General features: G+C 54.3%; 1 protein-coding gene across 1 annotated transcript; it reads left to right on the plus strand.

Moving 5' to 3' along the window:
* Nucleotides 1-413: 413 nt before the first annotated feature.
* On the plus strand, nucleotides 414-7705 carry LOC127543174 (Krueppel-like factor 7). The gene is made up of 3 exons (XM_051969190.1): nucleotides 414-491; nucleotides 932-1022; nucleotides 7104-7705. The coding sequence occupies exons 1-3, from the start codon at nucleotides 414-416 to the stop codon at nucleotides 7280-7282; spliced, it is 348 nt and encodes a 115-aa protein (XP_051825150.1). The 3' UTR covers nucleotides 7283-7705.
* The last annotated feature ends 3355 nt before the right edge of the window (nucleotides 7706-11060 follow it).

Raw genomic sequence — 11060 nt, forward strand, 5'->3', positions numbered from 1 at the left:
TCGACGAGAATGCTTCGGGCAACCCAGAAGTGGACAAAAGGCGCGTTCATCGCTGTGACTATCCAGGTAATCCATCCCGCATCACGGCTGGTCAGCTGCTCGAGGGGGGGTGATAGAGCCTGGCTCTCAGGAGCTCCAGAAAGGGGTTCCTGGCTCATAGCAGACTTGCAGGAAAGATGGGAAAGAGGAAGGGAGGGCCAAGCCACCTTTGCTCCCAGTGGGGAAGACCTTCCGTGATCCACTTTCGAGCTGGGACACTAATGACCTTTCCTTTTGGACCACAGAGATGCTGGTAGTGGGCACACATTGGGTGTAGGTGGCACAGTGGGTACAGGCTTTTAGTGGCCTTGGGCTCTAAGGTGAGATCCCATCTAGTAAAGGAAGCTGCCCAAGACCAGCGAGGGGCTAACCACATGGCCACCGGCATTAAGGCCGGAAGGAAACAAGGGATAAGGCTTCACCCCGCAGAAGCTGAGAAAGCCAAGGCAGCAGTGAGAGCAAAGGCCTGGCAAGGGGCAAGGGGGATGGGGTGGGGAGAAGCCCCAGGAAAAAGAAGGGGGCTGGATAGACTCAGAACCAGATGATACATGACCTTGAAAATATAACCGAGACCTGGAGTCAATAGGGGAGCCAGTCACGTGGAATCAATATGTAAAAGGGAGCCAGTCCAGGCTCTTGAGTTGGGGAGGAGCATGCATGCATGTACTGACTAGTACTTAAGGAAAATGGATCTAACGGCTAGAAATACTGAATGTAAGAGATAGAGTCCTCACTTGGAGGACCAGGAAATGCAGCTGTCTGATTCAGGCAGCCGGGAGCAGTGGGTAGCTTTGTGAGCGGCTTCCTGTGGCTCCCATTGTCATTTCCCACAGGGCGCCCACCATAACTGCTGGGCCTCTGCCACCGGCTTCCCTCTCTCCTTCCTCCCCAGCCAAGCAGTGATCCCCTTCCCTTGTCTTCAGGTTGCCTTAAGGTTTACACCAAGAGTTCTCATCTGAAAGCCCACCAGAGGACACATACTGGTAAGTCCCAAAGCCCCAGAGGGTTTAGGGTGTGCCGTGAGCTGTCCCTGCTGCCCCCAGAACATGTGCCCACCCATTGCACTTACTAGAATAGGACTGGACTGCTGCCAGTCAGTTGGGCATTGCCTGTGGGCATTTTTCCAAGCAAGGGGAGGAGCTCCTGGAAGCCAACTCAGCCCTTAGTAGCTACCCATCTCCAAAGGGGGGCCCTGCAGGCACTACTGGGCTACCGGGCAGATGTCTCAACTCCGAAAGGAATGAGAGCACCATCACGACTTTGTCCCCAAGTGTGGCGCCTCCCACAGAAAGGTTCTTCCAGTCAGAAAACTGGTACCTTCCTGAGGTCCAGAAGTAAAAAGGGGCAGATGTGGAAAGGAAGACAGGCCAAGCTCCCCCTCTTTCAGAGGGCCACCGTTGCCTTCTTGACTACTTTGCCCCAAGTTGGCCTGCCCCTCAGGCCTTCGGGGTTAGCCCCCATCTTGGACATCCGAGTACACAGTAGCTACTTCCTTCTAATCCCTCTTGAATGGGATCCGAGCTTTGGGCAAGTTTACGACGTTCGACCCAGTCACCAAGACATTCATCGGGCGAGCCTGGACATATTGCTGGGTTTTTTAGATTGTTGCCATTTCTTGTTGAATTGATGGAATGAAATGGTGGGTTTTTGTGTCTGTGACCACTCTAAAACAGGTCAAAGTACAGTTGAAGGGTCAGCTGACCACGTGGCCACAGCAGAGCCAGGTAGAGGGTCTGGTAAAGGCTTGAGCAATATTCTCACAACTTGGCGCCTCTGGGCAGATGGCAGTTGGGGGGAGCGAGTCAGCAATACCGTTCAGATAATCCTGCTACATGTATTCGTGTCATTACCAACTGTGGCCACCTTAGGGTTGGGGGGGGCAGTCAGACAAAGTCCAGGGCCAAGTGACTTCCGAGTCTGGGAGGGGAAAATCTTGCTCACGAAGAGATGACATTGAAGATTTGGAAGGGGACAGGAAGGCAAAGGGCAGATTTCACTCATTTGAGACCATTCATCACGCTGTCTATCCCTGGGGCCTGTGATTAAACGGATGCTCCCAGGAGCAGCGTGGGCTGCTCACTGTGACTCTACAAGTCTCCAGTAGAGCGCCACGGGGCTGGGTTCTAAGAACTATGCTTTTACAGGCCTTCCTTTGATGAATCATTTGAATACACTATAGGCAGAGGCTATATTCCAGAACACGGGGTTCGACAAACTCAGAAAAACGATAGGAAAGAACCTAAAATATACACCTCTGCGAGAAAAATTGCAATGAGAAACTATTAAAAAAATTTTAAAGACATAAATCCAAACCATTGTGAGCAGAAAGGGGGAAGTGGGCACCAGGATTATTTAGGAGGAAAAAAAAGATGCTCAAAGCAGCAGCAGGTGATCGTGTGCACATCTACACAAATGGCCCATCAGAGACAGGAGCTACCGAGAGACCGAGGCAGTCCCTCACTGCTTAGGGAAAGCAAGGGAGCTTTTGGAAGCTCCCGGCAGCCAGTGAGAAAACAGCCGACAGCTCCAGTTTGCCCAAGTGAAAGGGATGACGGTCGTGGGTGGAAGAGGGGACACTGAGCTGCCGCAGGCCGATCTGGCTTCTTAGTGATGAGAAAGCCCATTCCCGAGGGTTGAAGCACCAGTCTAGGAGGGAATGTAGGCCGGGCACTCACAAACACAGAGAGAAAAAGTATCTGTTGTTTTGATTTTTCCACCAAGGAAAAACAATTGTTGTGGGGCAGTGGGCTCGCTGTGGACGGCTGACCCCATTCTGAAAGACTCGACTGAAGAGACGGTCAGCGAACTTCCAGAAAGACGGGCTTGGGGATCCCGGAGCATTCAAAACCATCTTGGGCCATAGAGCTGGGCCTGAGCTGAGTGTAAAACTGGGGGACTTGGAGTCAGGTGCAAAAGGGAGTACCATGTGGTATTAGACCATCGGGCATTAGATCATTGGTCATTGAACTGGCTCACACTCGGGTTCAAAAATCCAAGATCCAAAGTGAAAAGGTATGGCAACAGCCCAGTGGTCTGAAGAAGGAGCTGGAGGTCATGACGGCCCACAAGCTCCAAATGAATCAGCATCACAAGCTAATGCCAAACACTCCTGTAACCCAAGGCTGCCTGGAGAGAGCCCCACTGCCTAGTACTAGGGCTAGTTCCTAGCCTCACTGGGCCACAGCTGGGGGGCACTGATTGCTGCTGTGAGCCCAGGGGGCCAACTGAGTTGGCAAGGGAAGTGCCGGGGATCTCATTGGTTAGAGGAACTTGGATGCTCAGCCTGGGGAAGAAAAGATGGCAGTGGGGGGAGAACATGAGAGCTGACTTTGTTGGTCCAGGAGGGTTGTTATATGAAGGCAGCATTGACCCCAGGGGGCACAACGAAGTGCTTGGGAAGGCAGGTGGAGAGAGGCAGATTACTTGTGGAAAGATGAAAGGACAGGGAGAAAGGGGTTCTCTGGGTAAAGGGGGGACACCCATCCATAGAGCTTGGAGGCCCGTCAAGGAGCTCTGGGCCAGACTCAGCAGCTTCTAAGCCCCCTCAATCTCCAAGATGGAAAGGTTCACTTGGGACGGCTGAATCGGGGCAGGTGGGATCTCTGTGAGGTGGGATGCTGGGCAGCCCTGAGTGCCGTACCACTGAACAGGCTGAATCCTGCCTGGGGGTCAGGAAAATCCCATGCGGGATCTGGGCAGAGGGAGAACTGCCTCGAGGGGGCTGGGGGGCAAATGGAGCTGACCGTCCCATTGACACCAAATGGCCCCTAGGGGACCTGATGCCTTGGAAGGGGCTCCTGGGGAAGATGTGCTCTCAGAACCAGGGCATCTCCTGGGCTGCTGAGCACTGTCGAGACTTTCCCAGGGGTCCAGGGACCCATATTTTCAGTTGATTGATTCCCAGCTGAGATTTGGAGCACTATGATTTGACTAGGGTCACATGGATAACGAGGGCCCAAAGGGGAACTCGAATCCAAATCATTGCATTTCCAAAACTGGCAATCTGTGGGCTGTGCCCCAAATGGGGCCCGTGAGGCGACGTGCAAGACTCTGTGACCCTGGGTCAGCCACTGAACCTGAGCTGTACCCTCTGACGCTATAGTTTATGTTCTCTAAGTTTTAGGGACACCTCCCCTTCTCCTGCTCCATCTCCTCTGCCAGATCTCCTCCCACCATGCCCCGTAAATGTATGTGGCCTTCAGGGCTCAGCCTCTCCCTCTATACTGCTCCAGGTGGGCATTTCCTCAGCTCTGCTGCCGTCCAGTCTCACATCTGCCTATGGGGCGTCCAAGAGATGTCAACTTCAACTTGTTCAAAACCCGAGTCGCCCTTCTCCCTGCAAGAGCACCTCCTCCTTCCTAACCTCCCAGTGTTGCTATCCTCAGTGCCCCAACCCAGGCTCAGAATCCAAATCGCACCCTCGATTGCTGCCCCCTAGCTGATCTTTGCCAAGGCCTGTGGATTGCCCTCCTTCAGCATCTCTCAAAACTTCCTCCCTGGCAGCCCCTCCTCACTCCACCCTCGGAGGATAGTGCTGGCTTCCTGCCTGCCCCAACTGTAGCCTCCAAAGTGATCTCCTGAAGCGCCCAAGGGAGCTCACTTTGGGGCCTAGTGAGATGGTGGCTCCTGCCTGCCTCTGGCAGTGCCCCCGAGCCCCCACCCTCCCTGATGACCAACTTTAAACAGTTGGTGTCCCATACGTAACGGGGTCAGGTCCTCCCAAACGGGATTAGGATGTATGCGGCGGAACGGGTCAGAAGGGACTTGGGGGGCACATCCTGCCCAGACATTCAGGATCTGCTTCTCACAGTGCCCCAAAATAGAACAGAGTCAGACGGCGAGAGGAGGAGCCCCTAGCAACCAGTCACCTCCCCCAGCCCAGCTGCTGGTATGAGCCCCAGATCGCCACCCTAGCCCCCACCACCTTCCAGGGAGCCAGATGCCAGTTGCATGAGGCTGTAGTGAGGTGCCAGTCTGGGCCTGGGACAATGGGAACCATTTGTGTTGGGAGCTGAGAGCTCCCACCCAAGAGTGACCGAGCTAGCACAGTGCCCCAGCTGAAGGGGCACAGGGGAAAGTGCCAGAATGTTCTCCTTATAAGGACTGTGCCATTCCAGAGGCCTGAGGCCGGCTCGGTCTGCTCTGGTGCCTCTCTCCTTCCTCTGATGCCCTCATCAAAGCCATGGGCTCCACTTCCTCCTTGGAGGGCGGGGAAGCCATCCCTTCCTGTACTTCCCTCCTTGTTGTCTGTAAGATTTCAGCTCCAGAGCTGGGCCCGGGGAGGAGACTGGGTACACCGGCTGTGCCCGAGTGGCTTTGGTGCTGTCTTGGGGGCCAGGGCTAACAGCTGCACGGGAGCACCCATGTCACAGCCCTGCGCCCTGAACAAACATGCATACTCGGAGACACGGGGACATACAAGCACTTGTGTGGAAGCGTGTCTGTGCAAGGCGTGAACTCGCTCTGGGAAGCTGCTCCTGTATGTGGGGCTGGTTCGAGAAATCTGCTTGGCTCTAGACTGCTTTTTGCGTGTGTGTGTGTGTGTGTGTGTGTGTGTGTGTGTGTGTGTATACACCCATGTGCTAGAGATGTCGTCTAGTAGTTTGGTGAACATCACAAAAATGGTGGATGTTTGAGGTCAAGGAATTCTGCCCGTGCTAGGACCTCTACTTGGGCCATCCAACAGCCAGGACTATGATTCGCAGGGCCTCCCCCTCTCTAGCACAGTCAATGTGGGTGTTCCTGCTGCTCCGTACTGCCACACATGACTGTGTCGGACCTGGCCCCTTGGCAGCGGGGCCTAATATCTGTGTGCCAGGCTCCTCGGATCCCAACCCAGCACCTGGGCAGAGCTTCCACAACACCTGGCAAATGCAGTAGTTTGGCCTCCAACAAGCTGGACCTTCCTAGTCAGAAAGGGCCTTTCCTCCGGGCCAAAGCTAGCTTGAGGACTCTGGGCGCCTCACCATTTGTAAACCAAGGGGGCTTGCAGCCCTGGTCTGTGATCTTCTGGGCCCAATCTGTGGGCATGGGGTGATCCTTCCCAGAAATGCATGTGTCGAGGCCCAGCCTCTATACGTGCGCCACGTGGGAGGCCAAACCACTGCATTTGCCAGGTGTCGTGGAAGCTCTGCCCAGGTGCTGGGCTGGGAGGTGAGGAGCCTGGCACACAGACATTAGGCCCCGCTGCCAAGGGGCCAGGTCTGACAGTCACGTCTGGTGGTATGACCTATATGTGCTCCTGCCCACAACATGGGGTGCTTGGAAAGGGAAAAAAGTACTAAAGAGTAAGTGGGGGACTAGTGAGTGGAAGCAGAGGACGTAAAGAGAACACCAGGGGAGGGCATTCCCGCTCGGCCTGCCTCATCTCCCATGGTTCTTATGTGGTGTCCTTTAACCAAACTGTCTGCTGCCTTCCTACCTGCATGAGCTGCCCTTTCACCTGTTCCAGGGGCCCAGCCTCCCCTCTTCCTGCCAATTTTTGGTGATGGGAGGCGGGAAAGGAATGATTTAGCCTCTCCCCTGTCCCTTCACTTCCTCCTCAGCCTCTCCTTGGGCCCTCTGGCGGGCCCTGCCCTGGGGCAGTGCCAACCTCTTGTTTTTCTCTCTGTCCAGCTGCCTGAGAAATGTTCTTAAAGTGAGACTGTGGCCCCTGCCTGGCCCTTCCCAAACTAGCCATGTGCCCCAGCCTTCATGCTGCTGGGAGGCTCAGTCTCCTTGCTGGCCCTGAAGAGTCCACTTAGCATCACCTCTGGGGGGGCCAGCTGCTGGTGCTCCCTCTGGCTGCCTTGTATTTGTCCGCTGGATGGCCGGAGGTGGCCAGTCCGCCCACCTCCGTGATGGGGCAGTAGGGATTGCCACAATGGGGTATCAGGCCGATGTGCCACAGCCCGAGGATCCAGCAGCCCGCTGACTGGCTGATCCACAGCTGGGGAGGGTGGCGGGCAAACACGCTGAGGCCCGATCTGGCAACTCGCCCTCGGGGAGCAGGACTGGCCTGAGGCAGCCCAGCTCCATCTCATCCTTTGACCTCTCTCTCCCCCCTTTCCTTCCCTCCCGCAAAGGCGAGAAGCCCTACAAATGTTCCTGGGACGGCTGTGAATGGTCCTTTGCCCGCTCGGATGAGCTCACCCGCCATTACCGCAAGCACACCGGAGTCAAGCCATTCAAATGTACCATGTGTAACCGCTGCTTCTCACGCTCAGACCACCTGGCCCTGCACATCAAACGGCATCAGAACTAGGGGCCTTTCCCCTGTGCCCAGGAGGCCCTCGGGGGTACCCAGTCTGGCAGCATCTCCCACCCTTGCTAATGGCACAGGGGATCTCTGCTCAGTCCCTAGATTTTGTTTCCATTTCCCTAGTCTGAAGGCAGCTCCTGTTTCTCCTCAGCTCGGGACTTGCTGGTGCCGTCACCCTTGGGGTGCTACCTCACCACACCCCATTTCTGTCCCCGAAAAAGTCTTCTAAAATTTCTCATGGCAAAACTCCCGGAGGAGGCCCGTGCACTGGCTGTTAGCTCTGGGATGGCTCCAGGTAGGCCCCAAGCTGCTCCGGGCCCCGGGAAAGGGTGGGGGTGTACATCAACCCAGCAACCACAGAGAGGTTTATCTGGCTGTCCCCATCTCTAGGGCCAAGGCCCTGGAACCCCTGCTGTGAGAGAGCCTTACTTTTGGGTGGCCACCAGCACCCAACTGATCTCCCGGGTATGCTGATCGCTTCACTCCTGGGTTGGAGAACCAGCTGGGGGGGGGGGGGGATGAGCAGAGCATTTGAGGTCAGGTTCCCAGAAGCCCTTCTTTGGCTAAGACCTAGACAAGAGAAGGGACTCCGCCAGTGTTACACAGGGAATGACAAGAGGCCCAACTGAGTCCACTAAGCCACTAGTCAGTAGCATTAACCCAAAGGCAGGCCATTCAGGAACAAGGCCCCCAGGTCCTCTGGGAAACTGCCGCCAGAGCACGGGGCATGATGGGAAGAGCTATAGGCCTTTGGGAAAGCATTCTACAAGAATGGTGGAGTTGGGCCTGGACCAAGCAGCTTGGGCCACAGTCATTCCAGTGGCCCCTCCTTCCTGAATGGCCTTGCTTTGAGTTAGTCCGGGGGGTGAGAAACAAGGCTGTGGGAACAGGAAATGGGGTGAGGAAGGGGGGAGGAGCTTTACTCATTTGACCACAGCGGCACAAACAGGTAGGAAACACTTGGCACAGGGCTTGGGCAACGGCATCTCCCCTCTGCTCTGGGCCCTTTTAATGGCATTGCCCTGGTGGGGCAACCTTCCCGACAGGAGAGTGATTCTGAGTTCCAGGTCTCCATCACAACTGGCTCAGGCTAAACCAGGCACCTTTCATGATGCTTGCATTGTCCCTGCTACTCAAGCCAAACTGGATAACGTGCCCAACACAGCTCACAGCATCCTTGGGAGACTGGGCCCAAGAGCCCTTTCCCTCCTGAGCTGGGTCACGTGGTACTCTTAAGGCAACATTGGTAGGGAAAGCAGCCATCCTTTCAGAACATCCTCCAAACTCCTGCTTCTGAGCACTCGGCAGCTTGTCCACCCCCTCTCAGAACCTGAAGACCTTGTTCTGCTAAAGGATCCCAGAGGCCTAGCATCTGTACAGCGTCCTACTGGGTTTTCCTGTTGAAGGGAGGGCTGTTCTGTTCCATACATGTCGTGTCTGTGGTCTCAGTGTGTTGCTGAGGGCCACAGTCCAGTATCTGGACAGACAGCTCCATGCTGGCCACCCCGTGCCTCCTCCCAAGGAGCTCCAGAATGGGCCCAAGCACACGAGGGGGGCGCAAGGTCCCAAGCTGGCTTCCTTTATCAAATCCCTCTCAGGCAGGTGGGCAGGCAGGCCTGGGAATGCTGGAGACACAAAAGGTGCCATTTGTGGGTCCTGGAGAAGCATCCATGCAGGGAGAAATAATCTACGCTGCTCCTCCTAAATGGGCATCCCCCTTAAAGCAAGGCCTCTGTGGGTGCCTCCTGGAGAGCGATACATCAGATCCGTATTTGAGATCTGATGACCAGGGTCTCGGGAAGCACAGATTACATCCGTGCCCAATGCTCTCTGCAGCATCGAACACAAACGGGAGAGTCCCAAGCCTCGAGCTTGCCACCAGGCCAGGAGAATGTCTTGTCTGAGGTCCAGGACTCACCCTTTTCCCATCAGCCCCAGTGAGGGCACAGAGAAGGGCTCTGTGCTTACCTACCCTGTTCTAACTGAGCCAGCCCGACCAGTGGGCTATCTCAATACTGAGCCACTAGGACGCCAGCAGCTTGGTTTCAGCAAGCATAACTGCCCCTTCCCTTGCTGATTTTTCACTACTTGCCATGTATGGAGAGTGATGCCCCATGTTGATCTAAAAACAATACTCCTGCCTCATGAGGCAGCTGGCCCCAGATAGGGCAGGGAGAAGAAGCTCCTCTGGGGCCTTGCAGGCTGACGCTGAGAGCCCAGGCATTGAATGTGCCAGCACAGCCTCATTTCCATTTCTAAAGGCCTTTCCTGAACAGCCTCTACTCCCTGAACCCTGCACAGGAGCTCCAGAATGACTAGCACCCCACAGTGCCTTTGACTAAGCAGAATAACCGTCAGTTTTCTCCTTGCCTCCCCAGGCCCACTACCATCTTGCACCAAGTGCTCATGTCCCTTCCCTTTGCCTTAAAGGATACCCCTCCCTTCCCTGGGTATTCAATTGTTAGACTCAGGTTATGGGGATCAAAGAAACTGGCCCTCCACAGTTAAATGAAACATGTTTTCAAGCAAAAAAAATAAAAATTTAAAAAATAAGGAAAAAAAGAGAAGCACATAAGAGCAAAGCCAGATATACTTGTCAAGAACGGGTGCAAGAGAAGAACAGTAACACGAGAAGTTCAGTTGTTTCTTGATGTGTTTCTGAAAAATCTGCCTCTGCTGTATGGAAGCCACTTGTGTTAATGCAAAGGAATTGAAATAAAGCTTGAAGGCCATCACTCGGATCAGTATTTTCTTTCAGAGCTGGGTCTGGTATTCAGTGGGAGGAGTGGAGGGAGCTGCGCTTTCAGGAGGCACTAAGCTGTCCAGGAACCCCACATGCCTGGAGTGTGCTTAGGTATCCTCATTTCAGTTGCCTACTTATTAAATAAACAAATTATATTAAATAAAATAAATTAATTAAATAAACTTATTAAATAAACCTACTGGATGCAGCCCCGTGCTATCCTGGGCTGCTCTCCAGAAGCTTCCAACATAGAAGACATCATATTGACCACAACAAACCCAGAATCTCTCCCTATGCTCAGCTTCTCCTGTTGGTCTATTTTTTTTTAGTAGGAAGGGCCTGAAAAGGCCCCAATTTGGAGATTCTCCCCCAAGAAATGACCTCCAGTCCACGCAGTCCAGCAGCCAACAAAATCTTCCCAGAGTCCAGGCCAGTCAGTCCCCTGCTCCAAAGTCAAGTTCTCTATAGGCTTCCACTGTCCTGCATGGGCCTATTTCTCCCACTTACCTTCCAGACACCTGCAGGTACCCAGCTGGGAATCACCTCTGACCCATTCCTTGTCTCCTCTCTTCTCCTCCATCTCAGAAAAGCTAGTCAGTTGCAAAATCTCAGGGCTTGCTATACATAACCTTGCTCCTCCCCAGTCAAGCAGCCCATTCCTAGTTCAGGACCTGTTCACCTGAAGCCAACAACACATGTGGAATGTATGTCCTACACACTGGGCACTGGGCTGGGCAGCAGGGAAACAAGGCCCCCGAGCAGCTCCCAGCTCCCCAATCTCAGCTCTGCTGCACCATCAGCAGGTCTCTCATCCGTCATCCCCATCCCATTGCCCCCATCCCGTCACCATTCTCTCTCCTCTGCCCAGATGAGATCAAGAAGACCCAAGTCGAGAGGTGGAGCCAAAATGGTGGAGAAGATACATGCCACATTCTAAGCTCCTTTCATACCCTCATTAATAATTACCAAATTCAGCCTCAAAAATAGCAATTGACTGGTAAAATTCACAAAGATTGGAAGTGCAACAACTTAACAGCC

The sequence above is a fragment of the Antechinus flavipes genome, chromosome X (assembly GCF_016432865.1).
Source record: "Antechinus flavipes isolate AdamAnt ecotype Samford, QLD, Australia chromosome X, AdamAnt_v2, whole genome shotgun sequence".
Lineage (NCBI taxonomy): Eukaryota > Metazoa > Chordata > Mammalia > Dasyuromorphia > Dasyuridae > Antechinus > Antechinus flavipes.